The sequence below is a fragment of the Phocoena phocoena genome, chromosome 3 (assembly GCF_963924675.1).
Source record: "Phocoena phocoena chromosome 3, mPhoPho1.1, whole genome shotgun sequence".
Taxonomy (NCBI): Eukaryota; Metazoa; Chordata; class Mammalia; order Artiodactyla; family Phocoenidae; genus Phocoena; species Phocoena phocoena.
Window position 1 is genome coordinate 78,575,658 of NC_089221.1, and position 23,196 is coordinate 78,598,853.

General features: G+C 40.0%; 1 protein-coding gene across 1 annotated transcript in view; it reads left to right on the forward strand.

Moving 5' to 3' along the window:
- CAST (calpastatin) overlaps positions 1–23,196 on the forward strand; it is a 129,606-nt gene that overhangs the window by 33,309 nt on the left and 73,101 nt on the right. The window contains exon 3 of the mRNA XM_065875568.1: positions 1,175–1,246. Within this exon, the coding sequence (XP_065731640.1) occupies positions 1,175–1,246 (72 nt within the window). The remainder of the gene's footprint in view (positions 1–1,174; positions 1,247–23,196) is intronic.

The following is a 23,196-nucleotide window of genomic DNA, read 5'->3' on the forward strand; positions in this document are numbered from 1 at the left end:
TAGAAGATATCAAGTCCTTGTTGAGAAAGCAACTGTGTATTTTACCTTCCCCCCCTCGTTTATTGTCCTTTCAACAGTTAAGTAGTTATAGTTATATAAGAAATTACAAAAAAAGCACAATGAAGCACTCTTAACCCCACTATCAGAAGATAACCCCGTATGAACTTGAGACCATATCATTCATGTTATTTTATAATGTGACATTTCTTTATGTGAAATATTAATAATATACTTGCATTTAATGGAATGTTCTTCTAAACCTGATCATTAAATAACCATAAGATATTTCATCCTGTAACTGTTCATAACATAACCCCTTATGTGGGAGGCAGTGTAGGTAGGTAAGAGAATAGGGTCTGAAACAGACATGCTACTTTTGACTGGCTGTGACCGTGGCCAAGTTGTGTACTCATCCCATTCCTCCATCTCCTTACCCAGAAAATTGGCATAACAGCTTTATTTTGGGTAATTTGAAGATTAAATAAGTTGTAACACATGGTACTTAAACAGAGCACTGACAATAGTGCTGTACTATACTCTATTATTAGAGCATTATTATTCTATTATTACCTATAATTTTATTATTCTAGTAGAATAATTAAACACATGGTAAGACACATGGTAAGAACTCAATAAACATTCATTATTACCTATATTGTTTTTAGCTTTTTGATGTTAGAATACTGTGATGAATATATTTGAAGAGAAAAGGCTTTTGCTCTTGTCATATTATTTCCCTAAGATAAATTTTTAGATGTATTGCCATCTTTGATACTTGCTGCTAAGTCACCCTCTGTGGAGGCTGTACTAACATCTGCTCTCCGTAGCACTCAGGGTAAGAGAGAAAGCACGTACTTTCTCACAGTGAGCGATGATGTTCTGGGAGTGCACTGTGGTGGAAAATGACAACTCCCATGTGAGGATTTCTGTAGTGCTCCAAACCACTGAATATTGAACAACTGGGGACTACTCAATGTACAGTACTCTTTGTTTTTAATATTTATATAGTCTTCTGGCGAAGACATGAAAAAATAAAAACATGTTCTTTTTTTGTGTAGTTAGTATATTAGTCTGAATTTTGCCTGCAAAGATATTTGTATTGATAGGAAAATGTACACTTGACTACATTATGAAGATGTCTTCTCCTATAGAAACTAATATTTCCTATTTTCAGAAAAAAGCGACAAAGCTTGGGAGCAGTCAACCCTCCAGAACTCAGGCTGGTGGAACAGCTCCGGTCACCAAGGTCAGTCATTTCCTGAGCAAGAAAAGACCCCTACTCTACAGGTGTACCATTAGTGGGTGGGACTTGTAGGGAAGGTAAACAGTGTCCATATATCACTGAAAGTTTTTGAACAAAGTACCAATTCCGTGCTGGTGGGGCTAGTGTGAGGCAGGAGGCATGTAGTTTCTTACTAATGATTTGAATGATTTAAAACCTCGCAAAGCCATTTATGTTATTATTCTTACTGGCATATAATAATGTGTCCAAAAATATTCATTATTACCACAAATATCTATAAATAATATTTGACTTTTGCACACACCAGATTTTCTTCATGAGTATTAACCACACCAGGCTCTTTGCTAAGTGTGCTATATAATTATCTTAGGTAATCCCATCACAACCTTATAATTATTATTCCTTTATACCTGAGGAAACCTGGGCTCAGAGAGGTTAAGTAACCTCGACAAGATCACAAAGCCAGTAAGATGGAGGTAGGGTTCAAAGCCAGGTTTCCAGTTCACACAAGGTCCTGGACCTTATAAACTCTGATTGAGCCTTCTTTGGTAATATGACACTACAAAGCTTCACAACTTATAAAAATCACTGAAATTTCATCTTGCAAGATAAGATGTAACTACCATTTTAGCTAGTAATTTTCAATATATAAAATAGTTTTGTTCCTCCCATTTCAGCTTGTGATCTTCCAGTGTGTCCAAGATTATCAAAAACCTTAACCTATTTCAGGATTGCCTATACAACTACTGTAAATAAGCATTTTTCCTTTAAAACTGGTAGCTCTCCTATGGAGGGCTGTGGACTTTCTCATGGATGTTACTTGCTTGGTGAAGAGTTCGTATTTTGGTGCCTTCTGGAGTCTCAGCTGCTCTCCTAGCCCCTAAAATGTACCCAAAGTAAAACTCAGCTGAGAAATGAGAAGAGGCTGGGCAAATGTATCTCTGCTGCGGTTGCCCTCGGTAGTCCTCATCTTCTATTGTTTGGAGGTCTCCAACTAAAAAAGATTTTCTGGATACTTCCTATCTTTTACAGTATTAGGACCTGTATTTAACTTATGCTTAATAATTTAAAATGAGAAGTCTCATTAGCAAAACCCCAACCTCATGAGGTTTAGTGAATCATTTGTAAATGGTTTCTAGAATTATCATTACCTAAACTCCTAGAGGGTCCGTACCTTGTGGAAAATCATGCTTAGTTTTCGTTTTTGTTTTTCCCTTGAATTTTGTGGTAAGAAGCAGTCCCTTTCCCATCATTTTTCCACACAGGAGTATCATCCAATCATTTCAAGGTGGAATGCTTACAAAGAATTTGGCCATCCTCCCCAAACCCTGCTAGGTCTCAGGAAGCTGTGGGAGGGAGTGTAACCGGGAGGTGGACACATTTAGCCACATAGTTATTGTTTTAGTTTACTGGCAAACTTGTAATTCTTTCCTTGGCTTCTGACACTGCCTTCTCCTATCTCCATTCTTCTCTCAATTATTCTTTTTCACTGTGGGTTCCTGACTCAATTTCCTTCACCAGTTTCCTGAATATTAGTTTTTCCAGGGTTTAATTCTTCATTCCTTCCTTTCTATATCTTTAACTCTTATAGAGTATTAGAAGAAAAAAATACATATGCTTTCTTGTATTTCTTATTTTGTCTTTTGATGCCAGATTGAAAGGGCTCGGTATCATCATCACCTAAAAATGATCATTCCCATGCATCATTCAGAAAAGCTGGGGGTAATAGCACTTGTGATCCCTTGAAGCATTTTATTACACAATTAATTATCATAACACACACAGGCAAATAATATTCTCCCAACACATGACATGACAAAATAGTAAATACAATTGGCAGTGAGAATTAGGCCTGGTTTTCTTGATTCTGGACACATTCAACTCGAAAGTTAAAGTGACAGTTTTACAATTATTAAGAAAATCATAGTCTGTATTAAAGATTCAGTATTTAATGATAGAATGGTGACCATGTATTGCAGAACTGTTTTATGAGACTTCTTACAAAATCAGTAATTATGTGCACAAATAATACCACTTCTGTCATGCAGTCCTTGGCTTGGAGGATCCAGAGCACTTAAGTGGCATAGATATCTCTACTGAATAACTCAAAATAATTATTATAAGATGTTTAGTGCTTAAAATTAAATTCTGATAAATTAATAATGAGGACTAATGAGGCTATAGAAATTAGACTCTTGACCCGGGTTCTTTGGTGGGGCTAATGGAGGACTCTCGGAGGGCTCACGCAAAGGAGTACTTCCCAGGACTTCTGTTGCCAGTGTCCTTGTCCTCACGGTGAGAGATAGCCACCCCTGCCTCTGCAGGAGACCCTCCAACACTAGCAGGAACCAGAACTTGATGAAGAAATGCAGATTCCAGAATCTTGGACAAAACATTTACAAGCCATGTGGATGAAAGGCTCTTGTTGCTGCAGCCAGGAGTCAGCGCTGTGCCTCTGAGGTGGGAGAGCCAACTTAAGGACACTGGTCCACAAGAGACCTCCCAGTTCCACGTAATATCAAACCGCGAAAATCTCCCAGAGATCTCCATCTCAACACCAACATCCAGCTTCACTCAACGACCAGCAAGCTATAGTGCTGGACACCCTATGCCAAACAACTAGCAAGACAGGAACACAACCCCACCCATTAGCAGAGAGGCTGCCTAAAATCATAATAAGTCCACAGACACCCCAAAACACACCACCAGACGTGGACCTGCCCACCAGAAGGACAAGATCCAGCCTTATCCACCAGAACACAGGCACTAGTCCCCTCCACCAGGAAGCCTACACAACCCACTGAACCAACTTTAGCCACTGGGGACAGACACCAAAAACAACAGGAACTACGAACCTGCAGCCTGCCAAAAGGAAACCCCAAACACAGTAAGATAAGCAAAATGAGAAGACAGAAAAACACAGCACATGAAGGAGGAAGGTAAAAACCCACCAGACCTAACAAATGAAGAGGAAATAGGCAGTCTACCTGAAAAAGAATTCAGAATAATGATAGTAAAGATGATCCAAAATCTTGGAAATAGAATAGACAAAATGCAAGAAACATTTAACAAGGACCTAGGAGAATGAAAGAGGAAACAAGCAACAATGAACAACACAATAAATGAAATTTAAAATACTCTAGAAGGGATCAGTAACAGAATAACTGAGAAAGAAGAATGGATAAGTGACCTGGAAGATAAAGTAGTGGAAATAACTACTGCAGAGCAGAATAAAGAAAAAAGAATGAAAAGAACTGAGGACAGTCTCAGAGAGCTCTAGGACAACATTACATGCACCAACATTCGAATTACAGGGGTTCCAGAAGAAGAGAAAAAGAAAGGGACTGAGAAAATATTTGAAGAGATTATAGTTGAAAACTTCCCTAATATGGGAAAGGAAATAGTTAATCAAGTCCAGGAAGCACAGAGAGTCCCATACAGTATAAATCCAAGGAGAAACACGCCAAGACAAATATTAATCAAACTGTCAAAAATTAAATACAAAGAAAACATATTAAAAGCAGCAAGGGAAAAACAACAAATAACACACAAGGGAATCCCGATGAGGTTAACACCTGATCTTTCAGCAGAAATTCTGCAAGCCAGAAGGGACTGGCAGGACATATTTAAAGTGATGAAGGAGAAAAACCTACAAGCAAGATTACTCTACCCAGCAAGGATCTCATTCAGATTTGATAGAGAAATTAAACCCTTTACAGACAAGCAAAAGCTGAGGGAGTTCAGCACCACCAAACCAGCTTTACAACAAATACTAAAGGATCTTCTCTAGGCAAGAAACACAAGAGAAGGAAAAGACCTACAATAACAAACACAAAAGAATTAAGAAAATGGGAATAGGAACATACATATCGATAATTACCTTAAATGTAAATGGATTAAATGCTACAGCCAAAAGACACAGACTGGCTGAATGGATACAAAAACAAGACCCATATATATGCTGTCTACAAGAGACCCACTTCAGACCTAGAGACACATACAGACTGAAAGTGAGGGGATGGAAAAAGATATTCCATGCAAATGGAAACCAAAAGAAAACTGGAGTAACAATTCTCATATCGGATAAAATAGACTTTAAAATAAAGACTATTAGAAGAGACAAAGAAGGACACTACATAATGATCAAGGGATCGATCCAAGAAGAAGATAGAACAATTGTAAATATTTATGCACCCAACATAGGAGCACCTCAATACATAAGGCAAATACTAACAGCCATAAAAGGGGAAATCAACAGTAACACATTCATAGTAGGGGACTTTAACACCCCACTTTCACCAATGGACAGATCATCCAAAATGAAAATAAATAGGGGAAAACAAGCTTTAAATGATACATTAAACAAGATGGAGTTAATTAATACTTATAGGACATTCCATCCAAAAACAACAGAATACACATTTTTCTCAAGTGCTCATGGAACATTCTCCAGGATAGATCATATCTTGGGTCACAAATCAAGCCTTGGTAAATTTAAGAAAATTGAAATCGTACCAAGTATCTTTTCCGACCACAACGCTATGAGACTAGATATCAATTACAGGAAAAGATCTGTAAAAAATACAAACACATGGAGGCTAAAGAATACACTACTTAATAACAAAGTGATCACTGAAGAAATCAAAGAGGAAATAAAAAAATACCTGGATACAAATGACAGTGGAGACATGACGACCCAAAACCTATGGGATGCAGCAAAAGCAGTTCTAAGAGGGAAGTTTATAGCAATACAATGCTACCTTAAGAAACAGGAAACATCTTGAATAAACAACCTAACCTTGCACCTAAAGAAATTAGAGAAAGAAGAACAAAAAAAACCCAAACTTAGCAGAAGGAAAGAAATCATAAAGATCAGATCAGAAATAAATGAAAAAGAAATGAAGGAAACGATAGCAAAGATCAATAAAACTAAAAGCTGGTTCTTTGAGAAGATAAACAAAACTGATAAACCATTAGCCAGACTCATCAAGAAAAAAAGGGAGAAGACTCAAATCAATAGAATTAGAAATGAAAAAGTAGAAGTAACAACTGACACTGCAGAAATACAAAAGATCATGAAAGATTACTACAAGCAACTCTATGCCAATAAAATGGACAACCTGGAAGAAATGGACAAATTCTTAGAAATGCACAACCTGCCAAAACTGAATCAGGAAGAAATACAAAATATGAACAGACCAATCACAAGCACTGTAATTGAAGCAGTGATTAAAAATCTTGCAACAAACAAAAGCCCAGGACCAGATGGCTTCACGGACGAATTCTATCAAACATTTAGAGAAGAGCTAACACCTATCCTTCTCAAACTCTTCCAAAATATAGCAGAGGGAGGAACACTCCCAAATTCATTCTACGAGGCCACCATCACGTGATACCAAAACCAGACAAGGATGTCACAAAGAAAGAAAACTACAGGCCAATATCACTGATGAACATGGATGCAAAACTCCTCAACAAAATACTAGCAAACAGAATCCAACAGCACATTAAAAGGATCATACACCATGATCAAGTGGGGTTTATTCCAGGAATGCAAGATTTCTTCAATATACGCAAATCAATCGATGTGATAAACCATATTAACAAATTGAAGGAGAAAAACCATATGATCATCTCAATAGATGCAGAGAAAGCTTTTGACAAAATTCAGCACCCATTTATGATAAAAACCCTCCAGAAAGTAGGCATAGAGGGAACTTTCCTCAACATAATAAAGGCCATATATGACAAACCCACAGCCAACATCGTCCTCAATGGTGAAAAACTGAAAGAATTTCCACTAAGATCAGGAATAAGACAAGGTTGCCCACTCTCACCACTCTTATTCAACATAGTTTTGGAAGTTTTAGCCACAGCAATCAGAGAAGAAAAGGAAATAAAAGGAATCCAAATCAGAAAAGAAGTAAACCTGTCAGTGTTTGCAGATGACATGATAATATACATAGAGAATCCTAAAGATGCTACCAGAAAACTACTAGAGCTAATCAATGAATTTGGTAAAGTAGCAGGATACAAAATTAATTCACAGAAATCTCTGGCATTCCTATACATTAATGATGAAAAATCTGAAAGTGAAATCAAGAAAACACTCCCATTTACCATGGCAACAAAATGTATAAAATATGTAAGAATAAACCTACCTAAGGAGACAAAAGCCCTGTATGCAGAAAATTATAAGACACTGATGAAAGAAATTGAAGATGATACTAATAGATGGCAAGATATACCATGTTCTTGGATTGGAAGAATCAACATTGTGAAAATGACTCTACTACCCAAAGCAATCTATAGATTCAGTGCAATCCCTATCAAACTACCACTGGCATTTTTGACAGAACTAGAACAAAAAATTTCACAATTTGTATGGAAACACAAAAGACCCTGAATAGCCAAGCAATCTTGAGAAAGAAAAGCGGAGCTGGAGGAATCAGGCTCCCTGACTTCAGACTATACTACAAAGCTACAGTAATCAAGACAGTATGGTACTGGCACAAAAACAGAAAGATAGATCAATGGAACAGGATAGAAAGCCCAGAGATATACCCACGCACATATGGTCACCTTATGTTTGATAAAGGAGGCAGGAATATACAGTGGAGAAATGACAGCCTCTTCAATAAGTGGTGCTGGGAAAACTGGACAGGTACATGTAAAAGTATGAGATTAGATCACTCCCTAACACCATACACAAAAATAAGCTCAAAATGGATCAAAGACCTAAATGTAAGGCCAGACACTATGCAACTCTTAGAGGAAAACATAGGCAGGACACTCTATGACATAAATCACAGCAAGATCCTTTTTAACCCACCTCCTAGAGAAATGGAAATAAAAACAAAAATAAACAAATGGGACCTAATGAAACTTCAAAGCTTTTGCACAGCAAAGGAAACCATAACCAAGACCAAAAGACAACCCTCAGAACGGGAGAAAATATTTGCAAGTGAAGCAACTGACAAAGGATGAATCTCCAAAATTTACAAGCAGCTCATGCAGCTCAGTAACAGAAAAACAAACAACCCAATCCAAAAATGGGCAGAAGACCTAAATAGACGTTTCTCCAAAGAAGATATACAGACTGCCAACAAACACATGAAAGAATGCTCAACATCATTAATCATTAGAGAAATGCAAATAAAAACTAAAATGAGATATCATCTCACACCAGTGAGAAGGGCCATCATCAAAAAATCTAGAAACAATATATGCTGGAGAGGGTGTGGAGAAAAGGGAACACTCTTGCACTGCTGGTGGGAATGTGAATTGGTACATCCACTATGGAGAACAGTATGGAGGTTCCTTAAAAAACTACAAATAGAACTACTATATGACCCAGCAATCCCACTGCTGTGCATATACCCTGAGAAAACCATAATTCAAAAAGAGTCATGTAGCAAAATGTTCATTGCAGCTCTATTTACAATAGCCAGAAGATGGAAACAACCTAAGTGTCCATCATCGGATAAATGGATAAAGAAGAAGTGGCACATATATACAATGGAGTATTACTCAGCCATAAAAAGAAACGAATTTGGGCTATTTGTAATGAGGTGGATGGACCTAGAGTCTGTCATACAGAGTGAAATAAGTCAGAAAGAGAATGACAAATACCGTATGCTAACACATAAATATGGAGTTTAAGAAAAAAAAATGTCATGAAGAATCTAGGGGTAAGACAGGAATAAGGACACAGACCTACTCGAAAATACGCTTGAGGATATGGGGAGGGGGAAGGGTAAGCTGTGACAAAATGAGAGAGTGGAATGGACATATATAGACTACCAAACGTAAAATAGATAGCTAGTGGGAAGCAGCCGCATAGCACAGGGAGATCAGCTCGGTGCTTTGTGACCACCTAGAGGGTTGGGGGAGGGAGGGTGGGAGGGAGGGCCGACGCAAGAGGGAAGAGATATGGGAACATATGTATATGTATAACTGATTCACTTTGTTATAAAGCAGAAACTAACACCCCATTGTAAAACAGTTACTAACACCCCATTGTAAAGCAGTTATACTCCAATAAAGATGTAAAAACAAAAAAGAAAGAAAGAAAAGAAATTAGACTCTTATTAAATAAGAAAATAGTTGTGATCCACAGTCAGGCAACTGTGTTACTGGAAAAGTTCTCAGGCAACTTCTATCGTAACCAGCAACTTATTCAGGTAAGCAAAGCGAGGTTGAACTTGCATCAGGACTGTCTCTGCAGGAGAGCACAGCTATTAAGAAGAAGTACTGGTTAAAGTTGTCAGTTCCAATTGGAATTTACTCTGACTAGTTCAAGCTAAAAAGGAATTTCTTAAGGGATGGCGGGTAGCTCCTAGAGAAATCCAGAAGGCTCCAGCAGAAGGAATGTAGTTTCACAGCCAGGAACAATGCCCAGACACACCGTGGGAGCTTCTCCTTGCTGCCCCTGCAGCTCAGCACCTATCACATTTAGGACTGGAGGCCAGAAACTCTGGCACTGCCAGTCTCAAATGCTGAAAGGCCTTATCATAACACAGATCTACCGGTGGGTGGCGCCTCCACACAGGCTTATTTTCAATCTCACTCTTGTGTGGCACGGCTGATTGGCCAGTGCAATTCCCATGCCTCAGCTCTGCTGCGTGGAATCTGGGGTTGCGAACACTCTGGTTCTCCTCTGGGGAGGTGCTTATTGATTAGGTGGGAAATGATCCGTGAGTAGTGAGGATTTTTCAAGTGTATTGTCAGCTGCCAGCTATCCACTACAGAAAGGAAAACAGGAGAATTACCTAATTGAACTGGAGGAAAATCACTGATTATAGGTTGTTTAGCAACATAGGCCTTTTAAACAGAAGAGGGTACAAACAGCTTTTCTCCCAGTTAGAGAGGAGAAAATCTGCACAGGAATAAGCACCCACCAGAGAAGTCCTGTGGTTTTGGCCCTGGTTCTGCCATAACTAGCTGTGTTAACTTTGGTGGCACAGCCCTCCTCCCAGGCCTTTACTTTTCTCATCCATAATATGACTGAGGGGCTGAATAAACTCTGCATATTGTGGGAGGTATTCCATCGTTCGGTGTCAGCCTCACCCACAGAACCGCTGGACCACATGTGGTGTGTTTGATGACGCAGGCAAGCGTTTCTATTTCAAAAGTTCTGCGTGTATTTTAATGTGCTAGGAAAGTAAACTAGCACTTCAAACCGTGATCCCATGGATGGTTTTGCTTAAGACAAGGCTAGATTAATGGTTAAAAAGGTAAATCTATTTTTTAAAATATTAAGTACATGTAGCTGTGGCAGATTAAAAAATATTAAGTAGGTAGTATACAAATAACCAAGGTTTGGGAAACAAGATCAGAGCAGTAATTCTCATATTTTAATGTACATGCTGAATCGGTGAGGTGTTTACTAAAATGAAGATTCTGACTCAGGAAGTCTGGGGCGAGGCTGAGATTCTTTCTGCTTTTCTAACAAGCTCCCAGTTGCTGCTGCTGCTGGTCTGGCGACCACACTTTGAGCAGCAAGAATGCTGAATTGTGCGGAATGTGGGTAATTTAGACCACCTGTATCTTAGATTACCTAAACATCGATTAGAAAATCTGGTTAAAATGCAGATCCTCAGGTTCCAAGCCACAAGGATCTGATTCACCAGGAGGGGGTAGGTCCAGGATTTTCTCTATTTAATAAATACCCTCCAGTTTTTCAGATGCGGATGATGTGGAGGCCCCACTGGGGGAAAGGATAAGCCTCAGGGACTGGGATAGACACGGCACATCTGGGAGTGATACATCCCTCTTCATCTCCAGGGAAGGGAGTCCCTTTCTACCTGTCCTGCAGGACAAGAATCTTTGGAAAATTTACTTCATAACCATGTAATTACTAACCTGTACTCTTGAGGAGCTCAGACATACTCACCCTCATTGAGGGAGTTATGCTGCCTAACGGTGGGGCTCTGGGACTGAGGGCTCATCCCTCTTGGGGAGTGGCCCAAATAAGTCATCCTTGTTGTCTTTTGTCTCAGGAAAACCTAGACGAGCTGAGGTTTATTTGAGAAACAAAAAAGCAGAGAAAATACTGACAGTAAACAAAAAAGGAATTTTAAACTGAATTTTAATCAAGAAGAATTATGAAAATCTACAAACAATAAATGCTGGAGAGGGTGTGTGGAGAAAAGGGAACCCTCTTGCTCTGTTGGTGGGAATGTAAATTGACACAGCCACTGTGGAGAACAGTATGCAGGTTCCTTAAAAAACTAAAAATATAACTACTATACGACCCAGCAATCCCACTACTGGGCATATACCCTGAGAAAACCATAATTCAGAAAGAGCCATGTACCACAATGTTCACTGCAGCACTGTTTACAATAGCCAGGACATGGAAGCAACCTAAGTGTCCATCAACAGATGAATGGATAAAGAAGATGTGCCACATATATGCAATGGAATATTACTCAGCCATAGAAAGAAACGAAATTGAGTTATTTGTCGTGAGCTGGATGGACCTAGAGTCTGTCATACAGAGTGAAGTAAGTCAGAAAGAGAAAAACAAATACCGTATGCTAACACATATATATGGAATCTAAAATTCTGATGAACCTAGGGGCAGGACAGGAATAAAGACACAGACGTAGAGAATGGACTTGAGGACACGGGGAGGGGGAAGGGTAAGCTGGGACGAAATGAGAGAGTGGCATGGACGTATATACACTACCAAATGTAAAATAGATAGCTAGTGGGAAGCAACCGCATAGCACAGGGAGATCAGCTTGGTGCTTTGTATTCACCTAGAGGTGGGATACGGAGGGTAGGAGGGAGACGCAAGAGGGAGGAGATATGAGGATATATGTATATGTATATCTGATTCACTTTGTTATACAGCAGAAACTAACAACGTTGTCAAGCAATTATACTCCAATAAAGATGAAAAAAAAAAAGAATTATGAGGACAAGGTCTTCTCAGGGAATTATAATAAAATATTAGAGTTGGAAGGGCTCTTACTTCGCCACCTTTATTTAACTGAAGTAAAGGAACACTGATAATAGACAAGGTGGTTGTGAGGAACACCTAGCAGGAGAAGTCAGGGCGACCCCACGTGCTTTGACTGCCGGGAGCAGGCGGGTGTGCCCCTGCGCGCTGTGCCACTGAGCTCTCCGCCTTCGGAATGCCGTCACCTCTGGCTTGGAGGCTGAAGGACTGGCTGCTCAGTTGTCACTAGCTATCGGCCTGAGGCCTCGGGTCCTCAGCCTCCCGCCACCGCAGCCTCCTCCACTCATACCCCAAGCTCACTGTCCAGAGTCTTCACTGTGATTGCTTTACGGCTTTGGGAAAAGTTGGCTTCCCATATTTCCTTTAAATTTTGGAACTCTTCTCTCTAACCCCATCACTTACATTTATTAGTTGGCATTCTTCTATAAGGCAGAGCATTTCCTTCTCCCCTATATACTTATTCATTCATTTATTTATTTATAGCAGTATGAATTCATATTCTGTGGCTTAAAATCCCTTCTTAGTTATTTTGAAATGTTTAGTCATAATGTATCACGTCCAGTAATTCAGTAGAATTCTAGTTCTGTTCAACTGCTCTTTAAAAAAAAATCCGTTATACAATGTGAATTGTTAAGTTACTTTATAGCTTCAGAAGTAATATTTGGGGGCGTGTGTTTGCAAAGAGCCCACTTTGGGCCTTTGGCAACATCCTAGGAGTGGTAGACCTCTGCCATCGGCCGGTGGCCTGCATCACAGGCCGCGCTGTTTAGTCTGCCAGCCTCCGGGATGCCAGCCCAGCGATGAGTCGGCGGCGGCGGGCACCTCCCTCACGGAACCGCGCTGGGGGCGGGCGAAGGGGGCGGGAAGCGGCCAGCGTCGCGTTCTGGGGCCGCCCCGCCGCCTCCCTCGCTGCGGGCTGGGCTGAGGCTCCAAACGGACACCGAGAGGGCCGAGCCCAACCGGGAATGCAAACATCCCCCAAACCCCGCTGAAGTCTCTGGGCCCGGAAGCCGGACGCGGAGTGAGTACTGATTTCGGCTGCTTCCCAGGCGGGCAGCCCGCGCTGCCTTCGCGCCGGCCCTGCGCGTCCCAGGCTCGGACCCTGCCACAGCTCCCAGACTTGGACGTGCGCTCTTACCCGTCTCTTGCCCTTGAGAATCCATTTCCTTCCAAACGGATTCTAAGTTCACTTGTGTTACTAGTCAACCCCTCCTCCCTGTCGGCGCCACTGTTGCTGGCTTCTAGGCTGGGAATGTGTCTGGTGATCGTACACGGTAGGGTTACAAAACCAGGAGTTTGTGTGATCCGGAGAAAATGCTGAAAGAAAAGCAGGAGCTCTGTCGATTTGGTTTGGCACTTTTATCTCTAGGGTTAGACCCAATCTTCTCCCCGAGCCCTGCCCCCTCCACTGTGATGACCTCCGTTTTAGAGAATGCCCCCTCACTGTGTATAACCTCTCCGTTTACCTGATACATGCTGGGTGTGGTGTAGCAAATGTGACATATTTTGGTTCTATTTCCTTGAACACAGCCTGAGACTGTGGTCGGATGACATCGCTGAGGGGTACTTTGTACCTGTATTTCAAGAATGGAAATGTTTTCATGGAGATTTGACGATCTTTTATGTATTGTTAGGGTCCTAGCATTCCTCAGTTATAAACGGGTAAGAGGCAAGTTCTTTATACCCATTTTACAGCTGAGAAAACGAGGCAGAGTTTAAGAAGCTTCCTTAAAGGGCTGGACCTTGGGGCCTCTGACGAGCCCTCTAGGAACCCACCTATACCTACATCAGAGGAAGGGAAGTGCTTAATCAGCAGCTCTGGAAAGTTCCTGATATATGAGATGTTTCTAGAGAGAAAACCTCTGCATTGCAGCGAAGCTCAATAAGGAGTGGCATCTAGTTCAAAAGGGTAAAGTTTATTTTCTAATGAGTAACTTAAAGAGTGCCTCTTCCTGCCATTTTGTTTGTGGGCACTGAATTTAACTTTTGCACACTGATTTTTCAGTATCTAAAGGATATTTGTCGCTGGGAATGCTGCCTGGCTTCTAGGAGACAGTATAAGATTAAAACAAAGTAGTGATGTTTAGCAAAATCACGCCGAGCTAGCAAAGGCCGCATCTGCTGACTGACGGAGAAGGGCTAGGTGGCCAATAGCAATGAGGATGGAGCGGGAATCCTGGTGCATGCAGCAAGGACCCTTGGTGACTGTTATAAAAAAGTGAGCTTCACAGACTGCATGACAGTGTTTATGAAGCAGTGCATTCAAGTGTAAATGTTGGTTATGGTTCAGTTCACATGCTTTGAGAGAGGATTCCCACTGCAGAGAGGAGTTGATTATAGTACAGTATTAGTGGTAGGTTCAGTTTCTCGGTGGTTCCATGAATTGGCTGAGTATTATTCTTCTCTCACAATGAAAATTTAAAAGGTATCATGTGAAATAGCAGTTTGAAAGAATGAAACAAACAAAATTAAGAAAACATGAGGAATTAATTTGAACTAACTTTTTAAAATCAGTCAAATATTTGTGTTCCTATTCATTGTTTATAATAACAATTATATCTTTAATGCATCACCACTTCTTAGGTAGGATTTTTACTTTTCCCAAAATATGAACCATCTAATTGTTTAGTCCTGTTTAAATAAAAAGCCCACAGCCTATGTTCTCCTGTATACATAGATGTCTTTGTATCTTTTCTTTCATTATACCTCAGAGTGCCCTCATTTTGAAGACTATATGAATCTGGAATATGTGTTTTAGCATCAATGTGCCTGGCCTCATAAGAGGAACATATTTTATCCTATAATTTTTGATATATTGAATTAATAATCTGCATACTGGGAAAGTACAATGGGTCTTCAAAAACAATTGTGTTTTATTTTTTTCTCTGTGAATAGCTTTTAACTTAAAAATGTCAGCTACCCAGTGTTTCTCAACAGAGTACTAATGGCATTCGGGTTGATGATTCTTAGTTGGGCAGGGCTGTCTTGTTCCCACTGAATGCCAGAGCATGACAAAAACACTCTCTCTCACACATGTCTTTTTATTTTATTTTTTTTTTTATTATTTTTTATTTATTTATTTATTTATTTTTTAAACATCTTTATTGGGGTATAATTGCTTTACAATGGTGTGTTAGTTTCTGCTTTATAACAAAGTGAATCAGCTATACATATACATACGTTCCCATATGTCTTCCCTCTTGCGTCTCCCTCCCTCCCACTCTCCCCATCCCACCCTTCCAGGCTGTCACAAAGCACCGAGCTAATATCCCTGTGCCTTGCGGCTGCTTCCCCCCAGCTATCTACCTTACTACGTTTGTTAGTGTGTATATGTCCATGACTCTCTCTCGCCCTGTCAAAACTCACCCTTCCCCCTCCCCATATCCTCAAGTCCGTTCTCCAGTAGGTCTGCGTCTTTATTCCTGTCTTACCCCTAGGTTCTTCATGACATTTTTTTCCCTTAAATTCCATATATATGTGTTAGCATACGGTATTTGTCCTTTTCTTTCTGACTTACTTCACTCTGTATGACAGACTCTAGGTCTATCCATCTCATTACAAATAGCTCAATTTCATTTCTTTTTAAGGCTGAGTAATATTCCATTGTGTATATGTGCCACATCTTCTTTATCCATTCATCCGATGATGGGCGCTTAGGTTGTTTCCATGTCCTGGCTATTGTAAATAGAGCTGCAATGAACATTTTGGTACATGACTCTCTTTGAATTTTGGTTTTCTCAGGGTATATGCCCAGTAGTGGGATTGCTGGGTCATATGGTAATTCTATTTGTAGTTTTTTAAGGAACCTCCATACTGTTCTCCATAGTGGCTGAACCATTTCACATTCCCACCAGCAGTGCAAGAGTGTCCCCTTTTCTCCACACCCTCTCCAGCATTTATTGTTTATAGATTTTTTGATGATGGCCATTCTGACTGGTGTGAGATGATATCTCATTGTAGTTTTGATTTGCATTTCTCTAATGATTAATGATGTTGAGCATTCTTTCATGTGTTTGTTGGCATTCTGTATATCTTCTTTGGAGAAATGTCTATTTAGGTCTTCTGCCCATTTTTGGATGGGGTTGTTTGTTTTTTTGTTATTGAGCTGCATGAGCTGCTTGTAAATTTTGGAGATTAATCCTTTGTCAGTTGCTTCATTTGCAAATGTTTTCTCCCATTCTGAGGGTTGTCTTTTGGTCTTGGTTATGGTTTCCTTTGCTGTGCAAAAGCTTTGAAGTTTCATTAGGTCCCATTTGTTTATTTTTGTTTTTATTTCCATTACTCTAGGAGGTGGGTCAGAAAGGATCTTGCTGTGATTTATGTCATAGAGTGTTCTTCCTATGTTTTCTTCTAAGAGTTTGATAGTTTCTGGCCTTACATTTAGGTCTTTAATCCATTTTGAGCTTATTTTTGTGTATAGTGTTAGGGAGTCATCTAATCTCATACTTTTACATGTACCTGTCCAGTTTTCCCAGCACCATTTATTGAAGAGGCTGTCCTTTCTCCACTGTACATTCCTGCCTCCTTTATCAAAGATGAGGTGTCCATATGTGCGTGGGTTTATCTCTGGGCTTTCTATCCTGTTCCACTGATCTATCTTTCTGTTTTTGTGCCAGTACCATACTGTCTTGATTACTGTTGCTTTGTAATATAGTCTGAAGTCAGGGAGCCTGATTCCTCCAGCTCCTTTTTTCGTTCTCAAGATTGCTTTGGCTATTCGGGGTCTTTTGTGTTTCCATACAAATTGTGAAATTTTTTGTTCTAGTTCTGTGAAAAATGCCAGTGGTAGTTTGATAGGGATTGCATTGAATCTGTAGATTGCTTTGGGTAGTAGAGTCATTTTCACAATGTTGATTCTTCCCATCCAAGAACATGGTATATCTCTCCATCTATTTGTATCATCTTTAATTTCTTTCATCAGTGTCTTATAATTTTCTGCATACAGGTCTTTCGTATCCTTAGGTAGGTTTATTCCTAGATATTTTATTCTTTTTGTTGCAATGGTAAATGGGAGTGTTTTCTTGATTTCACTTTCAGATTTTTCATCATTAGTATATAGGAATGCCAGAGATTTCTGTGCATTAATTTTGTATCCTGCTACTTTACCAAATTCATTGATTAGCTCTAGTAGTTTTCTGGCAGCATCTTTAGGATTCTCTATGTATAGTATCATGTCATCTGCAAACAGTGACAGCTTTACTTCTTCTTTTCCCATTTGGATTCCTTTTATTTCCTTTTCTTCTCTGATTGCTGTGGCTAAAACTTCCAAAACTATGTTGAATAAGAGTGGTGAGAGTGGGCAACCTTGTCTTGTTCCTGATCTTAGTGGAAATGCTTTCAGTTTTTCACCATTGAGGATGATGTTTGCTGTGGGCTTGTCATATATGGCCTTTATTATGTTGAGGAAAGTTCCCTCTATGCCTACTTTCTGGAGGGTTTTTATCATAAATGGGTGTTGAATTTTGTCGAAAGCTTTCTCTGCATCTATTGAGATGATCATATGGTTTTTCTCCTTCAATTTGTTAATATGGTTTATCACATTGATAGATTTGCGTATATTGAAGAATCCTTGCATTCCTGGAATAAACCCCACTTGATCATGGTGTATGATCCTTTTAATGTGCTGTTGGATTCTGTTTGCTAGTATTTTGTTGAGGATTTTTGCATCTATGTTCATCAGTGATATTGGCTCACACATGTCTTAAAATACCCTTTAGTTGGGTGCTACTTCCCCTTAAGAACAATTGGTACACTATTTTTATGGTAAGCCATATAAATAATTACTCAGTCCCATTATTTCCAATTTTTAAGGCACTTTACAGTATCCCTTAAGACATGTTGACTTCTGAGCAAGTCCGTATATTTGGACGTTGGAGATTTGGGTGGAGGCTATGTGTAATCCTATTGCTAGTAAAGTGTCACTCTTACCCTTGTGCCCTTCTGTCCACGTTAGGCAATAATAATAAATTATTAGCAAGTGACTTTAATAGGTTTCAGAGAAAAGAACAGATCAGCACAATCTGTATTAGATCTGAGTATTAATAGTTATAGCTACATTTACTGACAATTACTGGGTTCTAGGCATATGTTGAACACTTTACATGATGTGATGATGATGCAGTGATGAAGTAGATACCCTTATTATGCCCATTTTTCAGATTAAGAAAGAGCCTGATCTCTTAACCATTGCACTGTATTGTTTCTCAGGACATGTTGAACAGCTCTCCATAAAATACTTTCCAAAAAATGAGTTTTAGTGGGTAAAGTTAACACACACTAAAGTCTCGTTTGGTTACATAGTCTCATTTGGCTACCTTTGGTTACCTCTGATTACCTTTGTTCTTAGAATACCAGCTTTTCACTATACTGTGAGCCCTTTGAAGACAGGATCCACATCTTTGGACCCCCATTGCGTCTACCACGGTGCCTTCCACATAGTAATTTCTCAATAAATATTTGTTGAATTGAAAAAGAATATTGGTTTTATCTTAGTATGAACAGAGCCTTAAGATACCACTGCACTAGTTTAGAAATTTATCCTAGGTAGGCAGAAAAAGTAAAATAATATTCATTTTTGTTCTCTAGAATTTATAAGTAGAGTTTTTAGAACTTAACATCTGTTTGTCCTTTAGCTAAAGATTAAAGAGTAGATAATCAAATTATCAGTAATGAACTCTTTTTTTTTTAACTTCTACAATGGCCAGACATGGTGCTAGGAATACAGAAGTGAAGTATGGTCCATATAACAAATATGAAAACACAGTGTAAAAAGTGCTAAAAACCATTGCTATCAAGGCGCTATGAAAGCACAGTGGAAGGTTGAGGGAAGGGGGCTGAGGTTAAGCTTGGCCCTGTTTTTCTGGGAATAAACATTAGGAATATGAGTCCCTTAAAGCAGATCTGCAACCAGTCAGTTGGATGCAGGACTCTTCAGAGGTCTGAACACATCCAACTTCCCAAGCGTTGGCTCTCCTCATTCAGTATTTTCTTAATCCCAGCTTTCCAGACTTGCCCCTAACTACCAGTAGAGGTACTATGGTCTCCCCCTGTATACTTTTCTGTGTGCTGTTATGTAGGACAGAGAGTTCTGATTCATTCTAGGGCTCTCTTATGAGATGTTCTTGACAACTGTCCCTTGTAGACAGACTGGATTTCCATCCGCTGTCAACTATACCTGAGGTTTCCATTTGTCCTGCGCTCTACACAGTTGAACTGGAGACCCCACAGCTGACTGAGTCTGTGTTGTGCGTCTTCCAAGCCAGCTTTGAGGGTGACAAGTTTCCACTGCTCGTCTTCCTGTTTCTTTCTTCACCACCCAACCTAAGGTGCAGGGGAGGGCAGACAAGCTCGTCAACAGAATAACCTGCCCCTGGATTCCAGACACTTAGCTCTAAGGACACATTGTCTCAATTTAGTTTCTTATTTCGCATTTGGCAGCTGCCTTGCGGTAGGTACATATCCTTAGCGAGGCAAGGAGAACCTCAGATGCCTATCTACTCACCTTTTATCATTTTTACTGACTCCTTCCCCAGGAATAATTGGCATACATTAGTTACAAAGGTACTGCTTGGCCCGTTTTGTTGGTAGTGTTTATTTCTTTTCCCACAGATCCCTTTGCAACACTTAAAAAAAAAAAACCTAACACTTAGTTTTATTTGGGAGGATTTCTTATACGTTGGAAAGAGGATTTGGGTCTGCTTTTACTGATTAACCAAGTTAACTTTGGTAAACAGTTTTTTGTTTTTTTTTACATATTGCCAACACGCTTATAATTATCCTCAGTTCTCTAGGCCCCATGGTACATACTGATCATAATGGCTAAGATATGGGTGAGTGGTGATGACACGGTGGCTTGTCATCATCAGAGTCCTGGAATAGAAGGTGTTTCCCAGTGAGTCCTGCCGATGGACTACTGAGGAATGAGGAAGCGGACTGTAATCAAAGCAAGGCTTCCTTAATTACACAGAGCTGTGCTTTAACAGTTGGGGGTCTCTTTAGAAAAGAGAAGTTTCTTGGTTCTCAAATAGAAAATGCGGGCAGTAGGATAATTCCAGACTAATCCACGGCCCTGGGGCTCTCCCGATCCTTGTCCTGGGGATGTACTGCACCCCCTTGGAATGCTCTAATTCACTGTTTCATGATATGTAGTCTGGAGAGTATCTGCATCGAATTCACCTGAGATACTTATTTAAAAATGGAGATTTCCCAAGCCCCATCTCAGACTTACCCAATCAGAATCACTGAGGAATCTATGGCTTAATAAGCTCTCGAGGTAAATCCTTACACCTGTTAAAGTTTGATGAGCGCTGCTCTAAGAAGTGAGTTGGGCTAGCCAGAGCCTATCTGTGAGCAGTCGTCTTCTGACCTTAGCAATGCAGTGAAATCTTCGTGAGAGCTGTAGCTATTCACAGGGGCTGAGACTTTTGAATCATACTGAGGGGCCCCCATGAACTGGCGTGATTGATGTTTATGGCCCTCTTAGGAGCCCAAGAAAGGGCCTGGACCACTCCCATTTCACTCAAAGTTGCTATAAGAGATTGAGTCCCGTTTAGTGTGCAGGCAGACTCTTTGGACTCTATAATGGATTAAGGTCCCCTGCACAAGTGACTTCAGTATAAAGACCTAGATGAGACCTTGGCGCCTCCAGAGATGCCCAGAATAGAGGTGTTGCGGGAGAACACTGTTCCTACAGAGAAACCAGGGGCTTAGTCTCCTGCATATTGTTTCTTTATTAGCTGTACTAAGGGTGGCCAGACAAAGGAGCAAAGAATAAAATTATCTGTATGTTTTTCAGTTGTATAAGCCTTTTCTGTTTCCTCCTTATCATGAAAATAGGAAACTGGGTTTATATCCAACAGGGCAAATAAGATCCTCATCTAACGCCATCACCATGGCTTGTCATCATCAGAGTCCTGGAATATAAATATCCTCATGCTTTTAGACATGCATCTTTTTTTTTTTTTTTTTTTTTTTTTGTGGTATGCGGGCCTCTCACTGTTGTGGCCTCTCCCGTTGCGGAGCACAGGCTCCGGACGCGCAGGCTTAGCGGCCATGGCTCATGGGCCCAGCCGCTCCGCGGCATGTGGGATCTTCCAGGACCGGGGCACGAACCCGTGTCCCCTGCATCTGCAGGTGGACTCTCAACCACTGCGCCACCAGGGAAGCCCTAGACATGCATCTTTTCATAATATTTTATTTACAAAGATGTATCAGGTTCAGAGGCCTTGGTCTACAGCAGGGAATTGAAACTTGTTGCCAGAATTTTCATCTTCCAGAGTTCTCCACTTCTCTTTCATATTCACCATCTCTTGATTTATCTCTTGATTTAATTAATGTTTTAATGTTAAATTTTATACAGTATTGCTTTGTGTCTGGAACAGAAGGGGGCTCTTGAATCAGAATTCAGATTAATTTTATTAAGCCTGCACAATGTATTTAAAATGTTTGAAAGCCTTTAGATGAGGAACACATGTTCTGTTTTGTCATGAAGCCTCCTACTCCCTCTTCATACTGGCCTGATACACTCATTCACATCCCCCAACGTATATTTTCATTTGAGGTTTAGACTCCTGATTTACAGAGACAGGCAAATATTATTTTTCTGAAAACTCAATTAATAAATATTTTGAAAATGGCACTTTTTTTTTTCTTAAATCCTTGCAACTGAGCTATATACTAGATGTGTGGATGTGTATAGCATTAAGAGTTTCTCTAGTGGTCCAGAATATCTGCCTATAAAATGACAGCACTGTTGGGCTTGGTGATGTCTACAGCGTTCTATATTTTTCTGTTGTAAGAAAAGTGTGCACTACAGGCATAATCGCAAGTATCAAGTGTCCTCAGGGTTTAGGGTCATGAGACTGGAGGAGACAGATATTCTTGGGGTATTGCAGGACTGTCTCTTTAGGGAACATATAGGCTCTTTAGTAACCTGGGCTGGCAGTATCAGCACCAAAAATCTTTCTTTCAAAACCATCTGGAAAGTACTTTTGAAAAGTAACTTTGTGAATCTGTCCTATTATCTAATGCATTCTAGTGCCTTTCTTTTGACCAAATGAAAGCAGGAAGAGGCTGTTTGTCATCAGAAGGAAAGTGCCAGTGGATAACAATAGACCGTAGAAAAGAGTGGTCATTTCACCCACCCCCTATAAAGCCATCTTGTTTAAAACAACCTAAAGCAGTCATTCTCCATGTAAAGGAGTTTGAGAATCACTTGCGGGGGCGCTTACGGCTTTTTAAGCTGTAATCCTTGCTCCCTCTTCCTTCTGCCCTTTCCCTTTTGTAAGTTTCTAAGTGTCCATTGCTGCCCTCCCCTGATCCCCACACACTGGCTATGAGTGATTCTGGTCCTGGGCCCAAAACCACTGAGCTAAGGTGTTAATGCTCGGCCAGTCACATTGTGCAATAGCTTGGCATAACATCCGTTGCCTGGAATCATTATGTACAATTTTAGTATAAAATAATTAAATATGTATGAATATGTAATTTAATTAAATACTAATTAAATGTGTATGAATAGCCTGCATATTTTGCATATAGTTTCACTGATTAGAATTAGTGTTCATTTTTCCCCCAGCCATATTATAAAATTATATCATCTTCCATGTGATGGAATCTAATCTTGAGGTTTAAATCAATTAATTAGTTAATTATTCATTGTTTGGAATTTTAGCCACAAAGGATCCACATTGCTAAGAAACAATGTACCCCCTTGCTGAATATCTAGAGATTAACAAGGAAAGGCTAACTTCTTTTGGTTGTTGAGTTTGAGCCCTCCCTTGGTTTTGAGAATCTTTTTAATTATTGTGGTAATGGGTGCTGAATTATTCTCAATGTTCTTGTGATAGACCAGGATTCCTAGCCTAGCAAGTGAGAATTGTTTCCTTCTCCAGTCCTCTGACAATCATATTCTTGCACCTCTTCACACGTTTCCAAAGACTGAATGTGATGAACACTGATCTACATATTTGCAATTGAAATCTTG